Below are 22,458 nucleotides of genomic sequence, written 5' to 3' on the forward strand. Positions count from 1 at the left end.
GCGGCTGAGCTCCCCTTCTCTCTGGTTCCTTCTCAACATCAGATTGTACATCAAATTCCTCACCAGAGGGTCCCTGATTCTCCATCTCAAACTGAGCTACCTGCTGGGGTCTTTCTATCACATTATCAGATTTCTTGAAAGTCATTTCTGACTCCACAAACGTCACATCCCTACTGATCAGGACTTTGTGATTTCCTGGCTCCACACACCAAAGTCTATAGCCCTTCACACCTTGTTGATACCCCAACATTACACATCTCAACGCTCTAGCATCCAATTTAGTTTGCTTCATATAAGCAAATGCCTTACAGCCAAAAGTCTTGAGGTGTGAGTAGTCTCCATAGCTGCCATACCATCTAAGATCTGGAGTGTCCCCATCAATCCCAGAGGAAGGACACTTGTTAATCAATTTCACAGCAGTAGCTACAGCCTCTGCCCAAAACCTCTTCTCCATTCCTGAGGCCAGTAACATGCACCTCACTCTCTCCAAAATGGTCTTGTTACCCCGTTCTGCAACACCATTTTGCTGAGGATTCAGAGGAATAGTACGATGCCTCTTTATCCCCTTGGTTTGACAAAACAACCCAAATTCCTTGGACACAAACTCCAAACCATTATCAGTCCTAAGGCACTTCACCACACACCCCTTTTCCTTCTCAACAACAACACACCATTCTTTGAATTTTGAGAGAGCCTCTGACTTTTCTTTAAGTATATAAACCCAAAACTTTCTAGAATAGTCATCAATAATAGTCATATAATACTTCCCCCCTCCCAATAGATGGCACAGGGGATGGCCCCCACAAGTCACTATGAACATAGTCTAATGGAGCAGTAGATGTGTGTTTACCTTTCTGGAAGGGCAGCTTCTTTGCCTTTCCCATAATACATTCCTCACAAGGCTTAGGACTTTGCTCATCAGTGCCAAATATGATATCCTTGCTCATGAGCTCTCTGATACTACCCATAGCCGGATGCCCCAGCCTTCTATGCCAAGTCTCAAGTGATTCAGATTTTATGTTATTTACCTGATCACTTATCTTGACAGCAGATCCACAAAGGTAGTACAAACTGCCATTCCTCCTACCCTTCATAACAAGAACCCCGTTCCTCCTAATCTCCATTATCCCATCTGCTGAGTGGAAGGAGCAGCCTTTTCTTTCTAGCATCCCCAGGGATATGAGGTTCCTTTTCACCTCCGGGATGTACCTTACATCACTCAATGTTGCTGCAGACTTGTCATCAAGCCTGAAGCGAATCTTGCCGATCCCCTCAATCTGACATATCTGATTATTCCCCAAGACTACCGAGCCATGAGCTTCAGCTATGTCCTCAAACAACTCCAGTGTTGGACACATGTGTAGGCTACATCCGGAATCCAAGATCCAAGGCTCCCCACACGCGATCTCCATAACATTCAATGCATGCGGTACCTCTTGTTCTTACACACAGTCAGAGCTCGGCTTAGAAGGGCCATTTTCTTGCGCCTGCTTTCTTTTCCACGCAAAATAGTCCTTCTTCAAATGACCCGGCTTCTTGCACCAATGGCAAGAGCGCGTCTCCTTCTGACCAACGCCAATAGACTTTGGGACATCCTTCTCCTTCTTGAATGGTTTCTTATTGTTGAACCTTTTTATGTTCAGGCTCTCTGGGGTCAGTTCAGTCGACTTGTCCCCATATCGCTGGATCCCCTTCGATCTTATAGCGGATTGGACCTGCAGCAGTGTAACAGTCCCTTCTCTTCCAAACAATATTGCATCCCGCATTTGATCGTAGGACTTCGGCAAGGCATTCAAGAGGAGAATGGCCTTATCCTCTTCCCCGAGCTTCACATCAATGTTCTCGAGGTCATCAATTGCCTTGTTGAAATCCTCCATTTGTTCCAAGATATCCTTCTCTTCCATGAAACGATATGAATAGAGTCTCTGTTTCATGAAGAGTCGGTTGGCCAGTGATTTCGTCATATACAGCTCCTCGCACCTCTCAAGGATTCCAATCGTCGTCGTCTCCTTCGACACTTCGCGCAACACCTTGTCGCCTAGACTCAAGACCACCACGCTATGCGCCTTAGCGAGTACTTCTGCCCGCTTGACCTTAGTCTTTTCATCGAGCACCACATCTTCGGCCAGCCAGCGTCGACACCTGCCCGGAATTTCTCCGACTCGTTGAGCACAACGTAGCAGTTCCAGTAGGTGAACTCATAGTACTTCTTCTGCGGATCGGGGTAGGCTCTCTCCGCAATCGTCCTGCAGTCTTCCTCTGTTTGGCCACTGGTCTGCATGCGGAGGGCGTTGGCGTACAAACCTGAAAATCGAGAGACGCCAGACCTGATTCGGTCCCAGCACTTCCGGCACTCCTCCCCGGTGCGCGGTCTCCCTTCAGGGCAAAATGCCCTGTAGACTGCGGCTATCTTGGCCCACAAGTTGACGATCCTCCGGTTGTTCGAAACGAGAGGATCGTCGCAGACACTCACCCACGCCTTGGCAAGCGCAACGTTCTCCGCGTCCGTCCACTTCCTCCGGACTCGACTATCCTCATCCGGCTGCGACGACTCGCCGACCTTCTTGGCCTTGCCCTTCTTCTTACCCCGCCCTACTCCCTGGCTTTGAATGAGAGTTTCCGGAACCTCGTTAATATCAAAACCCAAGTCCGCTAAGGAGAAGGTCTTCGTATACTGTGCATCCGTTGGGGTCGATGTGTGCGAAGAACCGGTGGAAAAATCAAAAGTCGGCCGATAGGCGTTGTCCCCCCCGGGCGTCCCCTGCGGCGGTGGAATCATCTGCTGCGCCGGTGGCTGCATCCCGGGTGCCCACCCCGGCATCATCTGCATAGGGGGCTGCATGCCGGGTGCCCACCCCGGCATCATCTGCTGCCACGGGTACATGTTGTAGTACCCGGTCATCGGAGGCCAACCACCTCCCTCAGGAGCCGGGAAAGTCTGGGACCCTACCCCGGGAGTCGGGGGAGTCTGAGACCCTACCCCGGGAGTCGGGGGAGTCTGAGACCATCCCCCGGGAGTCACTGGAGTTCCTGCGTAGTTGTTCTCCATTGCTCGTTATTGATCTTGTACAGAAAGAAAGATAGAGAGAGTACTCGTTAAAACAAGTGGTGCGAATGAAAAATGACGTTCAAAGCGCGTATATATAGTGTTTTCGAAAAAAAAAATTAAAAATTAAATTCTGACGCCGATTCGGGGCCTACAATGGCGCCGTGAGGATCGGCGTTAGAACCGGCGTCACCACACGAATCGGCATGGGTACACCGAAATTGACGCCGATTTCGCCGACGCCGGTCGCAATGGTTCGGCGTCAGAACCGGCGTCGGTGAAAAATTGGCGTCGCGGTTTTGACGCCTCCATTGCTGATGCTCTTAGTTATCTCTTTAGTGATGGCAAAAAGTGATCCATTGCATCTCAATCGGTCGGCCTCACTTGTTTGATTTCTTTGTTAATATTTACACATTTATATTTATATTTATATTTATATTTATATTTATATTTATAGTTAACTATATATTAGGTTCCAGGATGATCTAACCTTTAATGTTTGGTTCTAGGATCATTTTATTAGCATCATTAGTTCCTGGACATATGGTATAATCATGTTGGATGGACTTTTGCATTATTCTTGAATATTTTTACCATTTTTTAGTTGAGAGGCGAAAATATTCATTGACTATTTATCCACTAATATGCACCATTTAGAGGGCTCCTGTATTAAATGCTTCACCGAGTATCTTCTGTGTGATTTTCATTTTTAATCATTTTTTACTTTTTATTTATTTATTTGTCTTTCTTATTTTTATCTCTTTTTTAATTTATTCTCAAAATTTAAATTTGAAATAAACTAATTATAAAAATTCAAAATCACAAATTAATTAAGCAACTTTGATCAATGATTAGCATTATTTAAAAAATGGCCAATAAATAGGTTAGTCGACATCTAATTAAATCATGCGTTTTTTTTAATATATAAGCTGAGATAGAGGGAATAGTATACTACTCCATAATATTATTTTACCTTGTCAATATGGAGTGTAATTAATTTTTGAATATTTTATTAATATATTGAAGGTTCAAAACATTTTGTTACATACCAAATAATTTTAGATTTAATCCAATAAGCACTCGTCTATTCAGGATTTTAGATTCTTAGGCGCATAAGGCCATTAGCAATGGGGTCGATCGCAAGGACTGAGCGATTGCCGCCCCCTCCCCCAATCGGCTTCCACAGTTCCCATTGTGGGGAGGGAGCTTACGGCCACTCCCTTCCGCCTCCACCCCAAGGCCGATACATAGGCACAGCCGATCTCTCCCTTTTCTTCAAAAAAATTAATTCATCTTTTATCCCCTATATACATTCATCCCTCTCTAATTTCAATCTCAATTTTACTCCTCTCTATTTTTTTTGTTTTTTAATGAAGGATGTTTTATTTTGTTTTTTTTTAAATTCTATTGTAATTTGCTTTTTGTTGTATTTTTTTTCCAATATTGTAATACAACAAAGAATTAATTTATTATGTAATATTTTAATTTAAAATATTTAGATATTGATATTAAAAATAAAATAAAATAGTGATGATGTGGAAATGAGATGGACTCTGAGATAGGCTCTAGGATGAGCTCTCATTGCATGGAGATAAGCTCTGAGATAGGCCTATTGACGTGGCAGAAGTGGAGATAGGCCCTGAGATGGATTCCGGAGAGGGGACACCATTGCTAATGCCCTATAAGCAATAATAACACGATTATATATTTTAATTTTGCCACTATTATTTCTTTATGGTTTTCAAATGTAATTCAATTTTAAATTCATATTTTTGGAATACGAAATTGTAAGACCAAAAAAGCATCAAAAGAAAGAAAAAGTAAAGTGAAACTGCCTGAAACAAAAATACATGTGGTAATGCTAAAAGGGTAAAAATTATTCACGAATAATGCAAAAGTCTACCTAATGATGCATATTAGTGAATATATAGTCAATGGACAATTTTACCCTCAGACTAGGTCAAATAAGATCGACCGCCATATCATTAGCATATTAAAAATAAATAAAAATTCTTCCATGCCTCTCTCTCTTTGACATAGGTTGGGTGGTGGGCAAACACACACCGAACGGTCTCTCCATTTATTTGACCGTTCAGCCAATGAGCAATCTCATTGGTTGGTATATATATATATATATATATATATATATATATATATATATATATATATATATATATATATATATATATATATATATAATCCTATATATATATATACCACATTTGCTATAGTTTTACAAAAAGAAAATATAATCTTTTCTCCTCCTATAATCATTCTTATTTGATACAATTTCATATCGTATTTGTTAGTTTCCTTTGTTGCTAACTATGGACGATGATGAGATTAATATATTCTTCGGTTCCCTAAATTTCAATCATTCCCAAAACTTCAATCCTTCCCAAGATTATTTCCTTAGCTTTTGATGATGAAATTATTATTTTTAGTTTGTCATTTATTGTGTGTTTTTATATAAATTTTACTACACAATAATAAATATTTTGTGTATTAATATTATTATTAAAAAATAATATAAAATAAATATATAACGGAGTGGTTGGGTGATCATTGATAAACCATCAAAAATAGTGTGGTTGGGTTGGATGAATATTGATGATGTGTAAGATGATGTGGAGGAGATGAAAATTAATTAAATATTGAAAAGGTGGATGGTTGAGTTAGGTTGGGTGGTTGCTGATAAACATAGTCTCAGTATAAGCTAAAAGGGTAAAATGTTGATGAATAATGCATAAGTCTATCCAATGACGCATATTAATGGATATATAGTCAATAGATAATTTTACTCACCGTTCAAGCCAAAAGGGTAAAAATGTTTAGGAATAGTGCAAAAGTCTATCCAATGTGAAATAAAATTGTTCAAGGACCGAAAAGTGAGTGTATGTGGGACCAATTTTTAAGACTCCCTTCTCCCCGAAAAGTGAACTATTTATTTATTAGTTCGTCCTCGAAAAATATGAACTTTTTAATGTTAGAATAGTTAAATAATACAAGACTCTGCATGTCATTTTATTTACAACTTATATTATTACATTACATTAGTAATGATGATAAACATAGTCTCAGTATAAGCTAAAAGGGTAAAATGTTCATGAATAATGCATAAGTCTATCCAAATCTAATGACGCATATTAATGGATATATAGTTAATAGATAATTTTACTCACCGTTCAAGCCAAAAGGGTAAAAATGTTTAGGAATAGTGCAAAAGTCTATCCAATGTGAAATAAAATTGTTCAAGGACCGAAAAGTGAGTGGATGTGGGACCAATTTTTAAGACTCCCTTCGCCCCGAAAAGTGAACTATTTATTTATTAGTTCGTCCCTAAAAAATATGAACTTTTTAATATTAGAATAGTTAAATAATACAAGACTATGCACGTAATTTTATTTACAACTTATATCATTAAATTAGTAATGATGAGAGCCCAATCTCTACTAACACTATCATTTATCTCTCTTTCTACTTCATCAATTATATATATTAAAACTCATGTTGAACCAAATGTTCATATTTTTTTATGAACAGAATAAGTTATAGTTTTATAATGGACGGTGATTATAAAAAATAGTGAAATATGAGGTTGTATATGAAAAATGGAATAAAGTAAATGATTATTTAAATTATTGGTAATCCGAAATGAATTTTTTTATATATATTATTAAATTATTTTATCGCCTTTTTACATTTGCAGATGTTTTAGTAACATGTACTACTACATATTTACCCCTCATACATTTCCAAATCCCTTTTTCATCCTCAAATTAGGGTTTTTCTGCCCCTCTCACTATCGTGTCCTCTCTCTCCAACATCAGAACTCTCTGCCGAGCAATTCATAGTTGCATCTGCAGAGATTTCTGAATTTTCTCTTGCAGATTCGGAAAAATGACGACGATTGTCCCCACATCGGATGAAGATCCCGCTCTCTCCGTCGTTAGGTTCGTTGCCGAGTTGTCGTGGGCCGACGCCGGTCCAGAGGTAACTCCTTCATACCTCTAAATTCGCATGTGATGATGTTTTCCGATGTTGACAGAGAATTTTGAATAAACAATTTTCTTTTTTGTAATACTCTGGAAATGTTTGTGATGCAGAAATTTAAAAGAATGAGATTTAATCTTTAGGCTTCTCTTTTTTCCGTTTACTATTTGGAATACCTATAATAGTATGAAGTCGGATGAGGAAATCGATTGGGTTTGAAGTACTTATTTATTTTTAAAAATAATGATAGGTAGCAGAGGGACACGTTAGTAGATTGTTGGTGGAGGCTCAAGAATGTATAATACAAAAGAGGTGGTTGGATTTGGCTTCTTTGATTCTTGCTTCTGCTGATATCATTTTCTCTAAGGCTTCTGAGAAAGGTAAGCATTGTATTCAAATTATCGATTCAAGTAATCTAAGTTTTATAATTTTGCAGTTGGAGTGGATGATGAATAGTATATATAGATTGCCTCTTCTGTTTCTGGCCGAAGAAATTTCAATTGACTTAGATATGCTTCTCCAGTTTGATGTACCTTTTCTTTTTGCATTTTATATGTTTACTAAAAGGCGCACTTTATTTACTAATTCAGCATTCTCTATCCAAAAAGTACTTATGGTGATACTGGATGGGTAAGTTTCTGATTTATATGTGGTGTTCTGTTATTCTGCCTCAGATCTTGAATGCATTTACACTGTTGTCTGCCACCTTGTAAAGAAGCCTGAGAGTCTTGACCAAGTGCATGAGATAGCAGAACTTATAGCCACAAAGGTTACTCAACAGCCTAATGAAAAACCTGGTCTGCGCTTGAAGATGTAAGAAACAGAAATCCTTAGTCCTTGAGGCTGCTTGCTTGGTTTCATGAATTCTGACATTTCTCTTTTCTTTCATTTAGCTTGTTTAACCTCTACAACCTATTGGAGAACCCATATAGCCAGTTCTTTGTCTATATGGAGGCCCTTAACTTGGCTGTCAGTGGGAAGGTAACCGAACATGTTGTTCCATCGTTTAAGAAGCTGGATGATTTTATATCGGAATGGAATCTTGGAACCAAGGATAAGAGAGACCTCTTTCTGACAGTTGCAAATGTTTTGGAAGACAGCAAGAGGTGAGTATGTGTATATGTTTATGCATGTGATGAGGTTGCTACAGAAACTAGTTGCTGAGTTATATGCTTCTGCACTTTCAGCTCAGCAAAAGAGTCTTTTGATTACCTTGTCAAGTATCTGGAAACCTTTTCTGGGGATGATGCATTGGCTTTGGCTGAAGCTAAGGAAGAGGCTGTTCGTGCTGTTGTTGAATTTGTTAAGTCACCTGATATGTTTCAGGTAATGTTTGGAATTGTTTTCAGAGACCAGAGAAGAGCACCTTGGTTTTTTAAAAAAGTATTGAAAATTTCTAGTTCTTTATATATTTACATATTTGATAAGGAATTTGTACTTATATTACACAGTTGAAATTGATAATTTCTCAAAGCACACATAAGTACTCCCACCGTCCCAATCAAGATGTCCACATTCTTGAGTGGCACGGGATTTTAGGAAAAAAGTTGTTAGGTGGAATAGGTAGAGAGAAAAAGATTGTTCAATATTTTAATGAGAGAGGAGAGAGATTTATTTCCAAATATAGAAAGAGAACATCTTGAGTGGGACAAACTAGAAAGTCAAGATGGACATCTTGAGTGGGATGGAGGGAGTATTTATTTAGCAAGTTGGCTTGAGCAAGCCCAATGCTATCATTTAGAAAAACAATGTAGTACTATGTAATTTCCACCTGAACTTGAGCAATGAAGAAATTTATTTTGCAAATTTTGTGTTGAAAATATCTAACTGATAAACCATGAACTTTTCCTGTGTATGATAAAAGCACAATCTAGGTAGATGATTAGCTAGGGAATGCAATTTTGCATAACTTCAGTAGCTATTTCTTCAAAATGGAGCTACTACTTCTTGTTTCTTTTTTCCTTCTGCTGCTTTTTGTTGGTGGGGGGAAAAGCAGGTCTTAGACTTATGTTGTGGTGTTCTGGAAGCTTGCTTACTGGAAGAGTTGTAATTGAGTATTGTCATCATTCAGTGATTTTTCTATATTCTTGCCCCAGGGTGATTTACTAGATATTCCTGCAATAGCACAACTGGAGAAAGACAGTGCATATGCTCCGGTGTATCAAATTCTAAACATCTTTCTGACTCAGAGGCTTGATGCATATCTTGATTTTCAATCTTCAAATTCAGATTTTTTTAATAGCCATGGTATGCCACTCTTCCACCGCTTTTATTTTGTGAGGTAAATAATGTATGCATTAGTCGTGTCCTATATCCGACACATGATTTGCTATTTGTGGGGCATGCTCAGCTCTTGTGCATGAAGATTGTGTTGCCAAGATGAGATTGATATCTTTAGTAGATCTTGGTACCCATGAATCTGGTCATATCTCTTACTCCTTAATCAAGGAAACCCTCCAGGTACTTATTGATCTGTTCGTATAAGCTGCCCTTTCAGCTTTACAGATTACATCTGATGTTTTGTGAAAATATGTTCTTTTCTAGATTGAGTACAGTGAAGTTGAGCCATGGGTTGTGAAGGCAATTACAGCTAAGCTTCTAGATTGCAGAATTGATCAAATCAATGAAGTAGTCATAGTAAAGTACGGTTTGGTTTCAGTCGGATATCTCTTTGAGCTCTATTATAACCCATCTATGAAACCAACCATTCTTCAATTTTGCTTCAGCCGTTGCTCAAAGCGTGTTTTTGGACTTCATGAATGGCAATCCCTTCGGTCTAAGCTTGCAGCATGGAGGGTAAATCTATCACTTGCAGCATATAAATATGTTATATAAGTCCTATGAGTATATGTTTACAGCAGCTGCTGCTTCTGGCTTCTCCTTACTAATTCTTTCATTGGATGCATCTCCAATAAAAGTTTTATAAAAAATTGCACCGTTGGCCTATTGTGTCTCATGAAAATTTATTGCAGGGAAACATTGCTAATGTAATCAGCACCATTCAAGCAAACAAGATCGTCGAAGATGGCACCCAGGCAGTGCAGGGACTGACAATTCGTTGAGACGGGCTCTTTGTTACAGCTACTGCTGCAAGTCAGTCGTACAGCTGCGAAACTCCAAGCTCTATTTACAATCTTTGACAACAGAATTAATTGCTCGTGTCCTGAGTAGTGCGATCCCCCCCTTTGTTTTTCAGCTACATGAATTGTATCAACTTCCATTCCATGAGTTTCTTTCGCCCGACTATGATGATTGTCTTGGATAGAAAAGCTTTGATTTCCATTTATTCTCGACTCGCATCGCCTTTCACAATTGATGAAAATAGAGTTGACATACTTCTGTAAAAGACTTTTTACCAGGCTATTAATGCTGCCAAAAAATTATTCTATAGTGTCACACATTCAAAGATAAGTTTTCTATTTACGAAGAGAAACTAAGCTTATGTTTAAATTATAATCATATTTTTAAAATTTCAGAACTATGAATTTAAAATCAATCCATTTTATTTGTTTAATATTTTTGGTTTTTAAAAATTTAATGTTTTAAATATTTTTAATTAGAAGCATATTTAAATCAAAACAAATTTTCAACTAGTATTAATATTGATGACCAATTTTAAATGTGAGTCATATTGATTTGAAGATTATATAGTGACAAAAGGAGGCAAAGTGGGGGTACGTAGGTTTTTGTGTGTTGTAAGATGAGTAGTAGCGGCGGCGGAAGAGGTCCGCCAAAGCACCAGAACAAATTCGCATGGAAACCTAACGGTGGCGTTAAGATCAACCCTACTGTACCTCTCTTCTCTATCCCCCTTCTTTAGCAAACATACACACTTATTTTTTCCTCAATTTCAAATTTCTACCGTATCTTAATTTCTATGTATACACTTCTGTAATGGCAGGAATTGGGGGGTCAATTGAGGCCGTTTTCGGATATAACTGGCGTTTGCTATCGCTGTAAAGAACAGATCGATTGGAAACGAAAATATGGAAAATATAAGCCTCTCTCTGAACCTGCAAAATGGTGAATATTTTTTTTTTCTTTTTTGTTTGTTTAGGGTATTTCATCTCTAGCTTTCTAATTTTTGAGCTTTTGTTTGGAAAAATCATTTGCAGTCAGCGTTGTTCCAAGAGGAACGTTCGGCAAGCTTATCACAATCTCTGTGCTGGTTTGTGTGAAAACTTGAATTTTGTGTCTTTTTGTTTTTCTTTTAATTTAGAATTATTATTCGAATTTCCTTTTTTCTTTTCGCTGATTGGAAAAATTTTGAATTGTTGGATAATTTGATGTGTAGGTTGTGCTAAGGAGCACCATGTATGTGCCAAATGTTCATGCCGCGTTGATAAAATAATTGGAAGGTATAGTATAATTTCTCGTCATATACTGATTAGCTTCTTTCACCTTGCTAGAATTGGGGAGGATTGATCCAAATAAAAGCGAAAATGGTTGTGAGAGACTGAGGGTTCTCTTTCTTGGAAGTTAATTATTGAATTAGGTGTAATGCATTTGAGTATTCTTTTTGTGTACAGAGATATTTTAGAAGTGGAAGCTGAGCAGAAGACATTAGAAGAGGTTTTTCCCTTTTCATCTTATTAGTTCATCAACCTTCTTATTTCCTCTTGTTTTAGATATCTCATTCTACCAGTTGAATCAGACATTGGTTTGATTTAATTACATGATTTGGAATTATTTGGTGTTTATTTACAACCTCATTTGATTTCTGTCTACTACAGGCTATCAAGAATGCTCGGGAGAGGGATAGACGAAGTCTGCTAAGAGCTGTGAGTTTTTTTTCTATATTTTGCAAGCATTTGCATTCAGATGTCATTTTTTTCACTTTAAGAAGTTATTCCTTGTCATATGCTCTGTTGTGTTTATGGGTAAAAGGGGAGGGGTACTTTGATACAATAATTGTCAACATGATAAAAGAATTTCGATCCCTAAATGGCTAAGTAACACAACCATAACTAGGCCAAGGCCAAGACCACTGTTTAGTTTAAATTCTTAATTAGTAATTATCGATTAATAGCCAATGCAATCAGCACTTATTAGTTCTGTGAAATGAGGGAAAACGATGCTAATTACTTGGATACTACCTTAGTGGGGCTGATAGCAGCTGGCTTGCATTTGGAAGCTCCATCTCACTATATACAACTTAACTAATGTCTGGAATAGTTTATTTACCAAATTATCTGGTGAAATAACCCTTAGGAATGTAACAGTAAGATGCAATTTTTTTCGGACATGAATGACCGAGTGTTCTAGTAAGACTTTCTGTAGGCGTTACTGTTTTATCTAGATGTGTGACAAGATCATGACGTTAAGGAGCAACTATAATTGGGACTTTATTATCCTTGATAGTTTAATCTCAAGTCCAGTTTTCCTTTCTCATTTTGTATAATGAGATTTGTCTTTATCAAATTGATCGTTAGTTTTTTTGCTTATTCCATACAATAAGACTTATATACTTTTATTTAATCGCAAGTGACCACCTTGGTGCCTGCTTCAGTTCTGTAAATCAGCTCTCCTGAACTGTAGAATTGCTAACTCAGTGTCTATTGAACAGATGAACAAAGAAAAATCCAAGGGCTCGGCTTCAACTCCAACTGCTGATGCCAGCAAAGCCGGCGACTTATATACTATACAATCACTTGAAGAGTATGCTGAATACAGTAGGGATGGTGAGGATGAGCATGGAGGGCAAGATTTACCGAGAGTTGTTGGGTGAGTTAGGTTTCAGGATTCCTTTTTTACCTTATCTTGGGGTAGTGATGCTCCGTTTTTGCACTTTGTAACTTGACATTTGATCCCCATCTTAGATAAATTCTTGTTGAAATAGCATCTGGCTTATTGCAATTTATACATAGTTCAAAAAAACCAAGTTGAATGATTCCCATTTAATATAATTTGTTATTTCAGCTAATCCCCGTTTATTAAGCAAAGTTCGTGCAGCTCTCTGATCTTCAAAGAACAGAGGCCTCTCTTTATGAATCTTCCAATTGCAATTTTTGTCAGTCCCAATGTGTAACTATGATTGTAAGATTAACTTTAAGAACACTGGGTAATGCCAACTGAACAAAAGATGGTTAAAGTTGTTCAATCACTATTATGGCTAAAGCAACGAGCGAGTAAATTTCTTGTCTTGTTTCTCTTTTGCATAAACATATCGAAAAGTGCTTACATTTAGTGCAATGGAATGGAATAGCAATGCAACAGATTCTCAGGAAAAAATAATGAGATTTGATCAAGAATAGGTTTATATTCCAAGATTCCCCCAAGATTAGCAACTAAAGAATTTATTTTACTCTAAAAAGAATTAGGGATTGAGTATTCCAAATAATTTGGACAAAATAAATTCCACTGCCGATTGACTTTGAATGGTGCAATAGAAGAGCCACATTTTAGGTTAAGCTATCTTGTTCACCAAATGAACAATTTAAATGTGCCCCAAGCAATGTTTCGCTCTGCTGGACTGCTCTAAAAGAAACCTCCGCCACAGCAAAAAATGAACCCGTGTGCAACTTTACTCATGGCTTAGTCATCCTTTGCGCACACGCGCTCTGCATATTACAAATACATTGAAATCATGAGCTACAGAAAATCCTTCACATAGATAAACCAGCACAAAGGTGAAACCAGGCATCAAACAAAACAATGCAGAGCACTGCCAATTGATCTATAGTTGAACAAACAAACACAAGACAGACTGAAAATAATTTGTAGCATTCATATGGAGATAATACATAAATGGACATAGTATTGATTACCAAAATGACAAAAGAAAGGGAACTTACTCAAATATTCATAAGCCAGAATCATTGAGGTTCCCCAAGCTGACATGCTAAAAAATCTTGGGCCAAGTCCTCTGTATAAGCCAATCCATCCATCATCAGCAATCAAACTTCTAACCACTTGCTTTGTAGTGGGTCTTTTTTCATGCCCAGTCACCTGGATTATGTATAAACACAGATTAGACCAAACAGTAAAACAAAAAAATGGTATTGGTGCCCTAATAGATTTATACAGGATATTCATGGTAGTATTTGGCCTTTAACACTGTCAGAAATAAGTAAACTCCCAAACCAATCTCAAACCATCTAAAATAAACACTAAGTGTCTAAGATGTAAAGGATGTGTTACTATATCCATAAATAAGAAAGTAAAAAAGTTCCGAATTTCACCACAATATCTATCCACCAATACAGGAATGCATCGTTATATAGAATACCAGATTGACTTTACCTGTAAGCGGGTTTTAATGGTGTCTAATGGGGTTGTTACAAATGATGCAGTTGCACCAGCAGAAATTCCTCCAGCAGCTTGAACCAAAATAATTCTTCCTTCGCTTGGAGCAGCATTTCCATCATCCAGCAATCTGCCAGACACATGAAAAATTAATTGCAACCAAAATTTAGAAAAAAATGTTTCATCCAGAGAATTAGTAAAAGATATGCCCCAGAAAGAAACAATAGCTTGAATCATCTTCATAATACATCTTTCAGTTCTTCTGTTGTCTGGATCACAATACCAAATATAAATGTTAGTATAAAACAACCACTTGTACAGGCGATTGTACAAACCTGAGAGAATGTGATGAAGCAGCATGTGATACAAGTCACTTGTTGATCACCATAGAATTTCAGTTGATGATAATAATATCCAATGATGAAATAGACTTGTACAAGGAAGACTTTAAAAAAACTCCTAATATGAATCTTTGCATACGAGAACTTTGGGAAATATTCTCCAACTTAATTCAAGATTATATCAAACTGTAAAACATAACCACATTATGGATTATAAATTTACAAGAAAGAAATATCTTCGGAACAGCATCATGTTATTATCGTGGTGGATAAATCTACTGTCAACTATCTTGTTGCTCCCCTGCCCATATATAGAGACTCTTTGAGCACAAAGTCTTTTTCGACCAGTTAACAAATCCTAACAATCATGTCAGCTGCAGATATTACATTCCTAGTTCAATTATGTTAATTTTTTTAATGCGGAATAAAAAAGGAAGTTGCATAGAAAAACTGCCTAAGATTTGTAGATAACGACTAACTACCTAGGGTTCAGTGGCATGACATTAGCAAGGAGGAGCTGAATAAAATAATTTTGAGAGGATGCTGCAAGACATGAGCTGAAAATAAAGCAAAGAGAGCTCATGTTTAATGCAATACCTCCAAATGACGCGTTGACTTGCACCGTAGGTTGCCCACCAGACAGCACTGGATGGAGAATACGTGAGAACTGAGAGACCAAACCCTCTGTACAGACCACGAATCCCATCAGACTTTACCACCTTACGAACAACATCCAGGCCCCCAGTATAGGTTGCATGGCCCGAATATCCTTGCACCATCAGTCTTTGACTAACCTTTTTAAATAAATGCTTATCTAGGTTTAGAATTGGCACAAAAAGGGAATTAAAAGATAAAATATCTGATTTCTATAATACACGTTCAGTACTTCCTTTTGTGTTTACAACATATTTCTCTATATACTTATAATATGTCGAATTTCTATTCCATTAAATGAAAAAAATTAACTCCACATAAAACCTAACAAAAAATTCCGATGGACAACAGAAACCAAAGAGTATGTGAAGCATACCACATCAACTGGTACGAATACAGCCTGTGAGTAAAAAGATGCCATCATGCCAGCAACCCCATTTGCTAATGCTGCTTGTGTGGGCTCTGACAGTTTGAAAGGTTCTATCATCTTCAGTGCAGCTACTTTTGTTGTTTCTAATGCAGTTAGGAATAATATTCTGGTAGGTATCGCTCCCGTCACGACAGTGCCAAAACCTTTATATAAACCAGGAATTCCATCTGTTTTAAGAAGGCCTTTTATGACAGACATGGCATTTTTTTCTACAGCATCATGTGATGCAACTTGCAGCCTGGTTTTCACAACTGATATTGGATAAAGTGCCACTGTAATTCCAGTAAATATTCCAGCTCCAACAACATAGAATTTAGTTTTGTCAAGCCTACACGGGAAAGAAACTACAATGAATCCCAAATGACTAAAACATACTATAATTTCTTATATTTATAGATGTCTGATCTAAAACAACTGAGCTGTGACTGCCCAGGTAGAATAATCAGGCAATTACACATTAAAATAAAAAAATTTGCATCATAAGGCTTCACAGCAATGGCAGATACATGTGACAACAGTCTTTAAGCAATTATACATTCAAGTGAAAGATACCAAGCAGCAACATTAGTTCAGGTGATCAGAGGACTGTCAAAGAATCATTTGTACAATGACAATCATTGTACGAAAGTAAAACTTTCTCCTCATTTTGTGGTATGACTTATTCTCAAGTTTCACAGAACTTCCTATACTCTGCCAATAATCTTTTGCTGGAATTTCACAAGAAAGCAAAACTCTTTAATCCAGTTTTAATGAAAACCCTAAGCATGACACCAATTACAAATGTATCAGTAACACCCCCTCCCCCCCCCCCCCCACACACACACACACCTCCGTCGATCAAATGCAGCAACTAATCAACAGAACACTGAAAAGATAGCCAAGTCCTACCATATCTTCATTTAATACGATTAGGGCGAAAATAAACGATTTGAACTCAAATTCACCCTCAAATAGTCCATTAAACATCATTAATAACGTGAATAATGAAAAGCAGATTGGCGAAACCTACTTGTCCCAATTGATTTCCGTTTGACCGAATGATGGCTTCTGATTTATTCCCGCTGTATCCATCGAATGCAAAAAAAATAAAGAGATGTTATAGAAACTCAACACTTACATCAAATTCATCGTCTCATGGCGGAAACGAGGAAAAATCTTTTCAACCAACTTCCTGAAGAATACAGCGAGCTATAATTTCCTTTTTCTTTAAGAATTCTTTTGAAAATAGGTTTCTTGTCAAACTATTCGATCAAGATTAGTCCGCGTACAGAAACCAATCACGATTATCCATTCACACTCTAAAATAACTATATACTTCATTTTTTTTAAAATTAATACCATTAATACAATAAATATTAGTAGTACTACAAAAGTGGAGTGTTTTTATTATATGATGTGATAAGTAAAAATAGAGTAATTTTTATGTTATGAAATAATTCAATCTCTTCAAGAAGTAAAGTTCAACATGTAATGAGATAGTGCGTATTTTAATTATTAGAAAATGAATATTAAACTGAAAACAAATGAGGTGTGGAAATTTAATGTGAGGTTTAGTATGGATTTCTTTTGTTTAATTAAAATAGATTTATATATAAAATTATTGAAATAAATTTAAAAATAAAATGAAGTTCACGTATTTAATTTTATAATTATTAGTAATAAACTGAAACACTAAAATAATTTTTTGAAGTATCAAATTAAACATAAAACATTGTTTTAATGCATAATCATGAGTTGACTTTTTTAGCATAAAATAAGTTTAATGATTAAGAGAGATAAATAAGATGATAAGAAGGATAAATAAGAGAAGATAGAGATGAAATTAAATAGTGATCATAATCAAAATTTTCCTTTAAATTGAAGGAATAAAATGAAAAAGAAATAGTTCTAAAATGTGAATTAAATTTTTTGTCCAGAGATTGCAAATAAGTAATTTGTTTTTATATGGTAAACCAAAAAGGGATGTAATCAAATGCAAACTCTAAATATTATACAAACTTCAAACTTTGATCTGTACCGTTAGAAAATGTCAACAGACGACAAAATAATAGCAACAAAAAATGTCAACACGGTGTCAATGGTTAATGTTGTGTTGACATTGTATTAAAACTGTGTTGATTTTTTATTGCTAATATTATATTATCTGTTGACATTTTTAAATATTCCTTGCAATTCACACAATATAAGCATTTACAAGAATAGGTCATGTTTTGGCATTGGACATGATATATTGTGAATGAGCAATTTTATTTTAGATCGGCTTTTATTGGTTGAATAAATTAATTTCTAAGATGCTTTTTTATTTAATTTTCATAAAACCTAGAATCATTATTTTGAAAATATTAAAAATATTATCGAAATACTAATATGGTCGAAGACCAGGATTATATTTTAAAAATATTAAAATACTGATAAGAAAACTAATACAGATAAAGATAACTGAATTTGGTTAACCGTTCAATTTTCACGGCTCCATAAAAAGGAACAAAAAATAGACCAGTTTCATTTTATATGGGATACTAAGGTTCAAAACTTAATATTCTAGACCAAAAGTATAAAATGATAGTATGTTTTGAATCATTTTTGGACTTTGGTCAATTCTATCTAATTATGATTTATTATACTTCCTCTGCCCCATTCATACAAAAGATTGAAACCCTCCGTCCTGTAAAAATATGGGCAATGGGTATGACACGGAAATTAAGACAAAATTATTAAAGTAAGAAAGATGAGGAGAATGGTATGGTAAAGTAAGAGAGGGGAGTAGAATAGTTGTTAAAGTAGAGTTAGTGGTTAGTAGGACCTATATTATTAAATTGATATATCTTTTCAAAAATGGAATGCACATATTTTTATGGAACAGATGAAAATGGAAAGTGTACACATATTTTTATGGGATGGAGGGATTAGTACTAATACAGTCAAAGATAACTTAATTTGGGTTGACAATGTAATTTTGACGGCTCCGCCAAAAGGAAAAAATTAAAAACGGACCAATTTAATTTCTCCAGAATACAAAGGTTCAAAACATAATGTTATGGACCAAAATGATAAAATGGTCATATGTTTATTCACGTTTGAACTTATGGGTGAGTTATAGTGACACTATAGTTAAAATGACAACTTGACAACCAAATCAAGCAATCTGTAGTACACAAGCAAGTAATTTGCGATACATAGACAAACAACTCGGCATATGGTTCCAAGCAATTTGCGATACGAAATCAGAGCACTATGGTGATGCGATATGAAATCAGAGATAACAAACAATCTACGATACATAGGCAAGCAAGCCTGCCACGTGGCAAGCTAAGGTCAAATCAGACATCATCCTAGCCTCCTTCCCCAAAACCGGAACTACATGGCCCAAGGCCTTTCTCTACTCCATCACCCACCGCGACGACGCCGTTCCACCCTCCACCCATCCTCAAGAGCTAGTCCCATCCCTCGAGACAAACCTCTACATCCGGAAACGAACACAATGAGGTAGAAAAATGCAGGAATATCTCGATGAAAAGGAAGGGAGAATCTTGGCCACACACGCACCCTATCAGATTCTACAAGATTCCCCAGATTCATGCGACTGCAAAATCGTGTACGTTACTCGAAACCCTAAAGATACCCTAATTTCGATGTGGCGCTTTGTGCAGAAATTAGATGCCGTTGCCGTTGCCGTTGGCGATGATCCGTGGCGGCTGTGGATCAGTTACTATGATCACGTGCTCGGTTACAGGGACGAGAGCCTGAGAAGGCCTCAGAAAGTGATGTTTGTGACTTATGAAGAGCTCAAGGAAGATACGAAGAGTCATGTGAGGAGAATTGGTGAGTTCTTGGGATGTCCATTTGGAGGAGAGGAGGAGGTTGAGAAGATAGTGGAGAGATGCAGCTTTGATATTTTGAGCAATCAAGAGATTAACAAATCGAGTGAGTTGCCTTGCCGGATAGAGTGGATTCCCCTTGCCGTATAATTCTTTCTTTAGGAAGGGCCAAGTTGGAGATCATTTGAGCTATCTTGAAGATGAAATGATTCGAAAAATTGATGATGTTACAAAACTCAGGTTTCACGGATCTGGTTTTGATTATGGGATTTCATTATAATGAGCATGGCACTATGGCATATCTAAAATTAATGACAACTGCTTTCTTGAATTACTTATGAATAAACTAATATATTGTTTTGATCTTTGTATAAAAGATTATTCCATATATATATAATTTTTTTGTATATTTTTTTGGCCTAATCTACTAAAATCCCTGAAAATCATATCGATTGGCATCGATCATTCTCAATTATCAAATCCAATTCTCATCATCTGTTGGGCCGCATTCATTAATAAAAGAGAGTGGGCTTAGTTTATGACCCTCACTTTACCAACTTATGGATCCGTCTACCAACTTATGGGCCAGGTCCAATATATATATACTGATGTTTATAATTATACTATGTAGTAATAGAAAATTATTCAAATAAAAAGTGATAATAAAAACTAAAAACTATTTTGGTTATTCGATCATATATTCGATAAAAGCGTACTTGAGTTCGAATCCAGAGGGAAAATATATTTTTCTCATTGTGCAATTAATTTTCAATGCATATTCAGTTATTTTATACGTCGAGTGCAAGTGTTCCCCTTAATCATTAACAATTTTTTTTAACCATCTCTAGTAATAGGAATGATATAAAATGCAAACTTCAAATATTGTACAAACTCTAAACTATGATTTGGATCGTTAAAAATGTCAACAGATTACAAAATAATAGCAACAGAAAATATCAACATAGTGCCAATGGTTGACACCGTGTTGATATTGTGTTGACATTGTGTTGAGATCAAAATCTTGAAATTTTACATTGTGTTAACGTTGTGTTGACACTGTGTTGAAGAGTTTGGAGTTTGTATAATATATAAGTTTGCATTTTATCACTACCATGTAAAAATATGTATATCTATATATTTAGATGAAGTAAAACTCAATTGGTAAAAAAGTTTTTTATAATCTAATCGATTGGGAAGTTGGAATCATTCAACATTGTGTAAGTTTCAAATATAAATAAATAAATACATGTGTTGATAGAGATCGTTTGGTATGTAAAATAAGATAAAGTGTGATATTGCTTGACTATATGATATCTTGTTCTTGTACTGCGTAAGGTATCAATATTATGTTTAGTTAGATAAATTTAATTATCTGCTCGAAAATTAAATTATAATAGGAAAATAAAATTTTGGTAATATGATCAATTAATGTATGGTATGGGGACAATATTATGATAGATAATCTATTAATAAATGACAAAATTAAAATTTATTGTAATACACATCTCTTGTAAAAAAAATGTGTGATAAAGAATTTATAATATTCCATGTGTATAATACTACTATTATAGATATTTAATTTGGTAAGGACTTTTGATTTGAAGAAATTATAGCTTAAGGTGGGACAGGGATATGAATAGGTATATATGACATCCTTAGCATGTGCAACCAAGGACTCAAATCTATCCATACAAAAAATGTAAGTTGGAAACTACTGTTTTGGGCAATTAATCCCTTTCCTATTTTTTGGCACTATATATATCGACACAGTCATCACTTAAAATTTATTCACCGTGAATATTATAGCTCAGTTGCGATATAGTAGAATTTATTATAGTACTATAAGTTTATATATAATTTCTTTTAAATTTTTTAAAAGTTAAATTTATAGTGTGACTGTGTAAAGATTTGACCTATAATAAAAATAGTAGTATAAAATTACTATTAAATAAAATATATATTCAGTTAAGTTTAATATAATTGCCAGTTGTTTTCTGCTTCGTGGAATATTGAACATTAACTCACCGACACTGGAAATCATATTTTACAAATAAAATAATAAAATTAAAATGAGGAAATGGTGAGCTGTCAGTGACAAAAATGCATTGCATACTTTATCTTTCTTTCCCACAATTTTATCACCGGACACCAGTGTCGGCAACTTCTCTCTCCCTTCTCTCTCTCTCTCTAATATTTGTCTCTTTGTCGGCAAGACAAGAATCATGAGAATTTCTGTAAAAAAAAATAGTAATACATTTATTTCTAAATTATATGTGGAAATTGTATTATTAAGGCGTATGGGTTGGTCTTCATGACTTTTAAGCAAAATAAGTAAAGTAAATATAGGATTTATATCCTAAATTAATCCATGAATTTATTGCCTTGCAAAGTGGCAATTTCAAGTGTGTTTATTTCTTAATATGAATGCTGGAATAATATTTCCTTATATGGATTTTTCCAAAGGGCGTGCCAATCAAATTTTTTCTAGTAACGTAGCTTTTTAATTTATGAAAAAAAAACATTTTTGCTTCTAGATAGATTGGATTTTTACCATATTTAATGTTTCCATGTCCCGCCCTTATAAAACAAGGGGTTCAAATTGGCTTAATTTAGTTATTAGAGCCTCCACAATGGATGCCCTAGTGGTTGCCACATCAGCATGTTCATTCTTTCTGTAATGGTTTGGCTTTAGTGAGTGCCCTATCTATTATCCATTTTTCATTTCAATTTTAATGTTTGTTTTTTATGGTTACCCATTATAAATAGCAAAATTAGACTCTAAATTAAAGAATTAGCAAAAAACATACATTACTTAATTTTAAAAAAAAATACAACGAAAATACTTAAAAAGAGGTATAATTTCAACGACCACTACGTATCCAAACTTCTTCAATCATGTCGTTCATGAGTTGAAGATGAGCTTGTTGGTTG

At 35.7% G+C, this 22,458-nt stretch overlaps 3 protein-coding genes and 1 pseudogene across 5 annotated transcripts; 3 read left to right on the plus strand and 1 right to left on the minus strand.

Annotated features, from left to right (window-relative positions):
• The first annotated feature begins 6,803 nt into the window (after nucleotides 1–6,803).
• Nucleotides 6,804–10,325, plus strand: LOC121808812 (eukaryotic translation initiation factor 3 subunit M-like). Of its 2 annotated transcripts, XM_042209388.1 has the most exons (10): nucleotides 6,806–7,039; nucleotides 7,290–7,419; nucleotides 7,714–7,852; nucleotides 7,933–8,145; nucleotides 8,227–8,365; nucleotides 9,136–9,286; nucleotides 9,390–9,499; nucleotides 9,584–9,681; nucleotides 9,766–9,835; nucleotides 10,012–10,325. In XM_042209388.1, exons 1-10 carry the CDS (start codon nucleotides 6,947–6,949, stop codon nucleotides 10,099–10,101), a joined length of 1,233 nt encoding a protein of 410 aa, XP_042065322.1. In that variant the 5' UTR covers nucleotides 6,806–6,946; the 3' UTR covers nucleotides 10,102–10,325. The 2 variants fall into 2 exon arrangements, with proteins under 2 accessions (XP_042065321.1, XP_042065322.1); XM_042209387.1 differs by having other exon boundaries at nucleotides 6,804–7,039; nucleotides 9,584–9,835.
• Nucleotides 10,326–10,668: 343 nt separating this feature from the next.
• On the plus strand, nucleotides 10,669–12,962 carry LOC121808813 (uncharacterized protein C9orf85 homolog). Its single transcript, XM_042209389.1, has 7 exons — nucleotides 10,669–10,829; nucleotides 10,941–11,062; nucleotides 11,155–11,207; nucleotides 11,334–11,397; nucleotides 11,569–11,611; nucleotides 11,773–11,820; nucleotides 12,606–12,962. Exons 1-7 carry the CDS (start codon nucleotides 10,740–10,742, stop codon nucleotides 12,765–12,767), a joined length of 582 nt encoding a protein of 193 aa, XP_042065323.1. The 5' UTR covers nucleotides 10,669–10,739; the 3' UTR covers nucleotides 12,768–12,962.
• A 214-nt stretch (nucleotides 12,963–13,176) lies between these two features.
• LOC121806453 (solute carrier family 25 member 44-like) lies at nucleotides 13,177–16,990 on the minus strand. 2 transcript variants are annotated; one of them, XM_042206497.1, is made up of 6 exons: nucleotides 16,719–16,990; nucleotides 15,656–16,037; nucleotides 15,223–15,419; nucleotides 14,282–14,414; nucleotides 13,834–13,987; nucleotides 13,177–13,599 (listed from the first exon to the last, which is right to left on the minus strand). In XM_042206497.1, exons 1-6 carry the CDS (start codon nucleotides 16,778–16,780, stop codon nucleotides 13,574–13,576), a joined length of 954 nt encoding a protein of 317 aa, XP_042062431.1. In that variant the 5' UTR covers nucleotides 16,781–16,990; the 3' UTR covers nucleotides 13,177–13,573. The 2 variants fall into 2 exon arrangements, with proteins under 2 accessions (XP_042062431.1, XP_042062432.1); XM_042206498.1 differs by having other exon boundaries at nucleotides 16,827–16,983.
• A 1,766-nt stretch (nucleotides 16,991–18,756) lies between these two features.
• LOC121808804 lies at nucleotides 18,757–19,807 on the plus strand (annotated as a pseudogene).
• Nucleotides 19,808–22,458: the final 2,651 nt, after the last annotated feature.

The sequence above is a fragment of the Salvia splendens genome, chromosome 6 (genome assembly GCF_004379255.2).
Source record: "Salvia splendens isolate huo1 chromosome 6, SspV2, whole genome shotgun sequence".
Classification (NCBI taxonomy): Eukaryota; Viridiplantae; Streptophyta; class Magnoliopsida; order Lamiales; family Lamiaceae; genus Salvia; species Salvia splendens.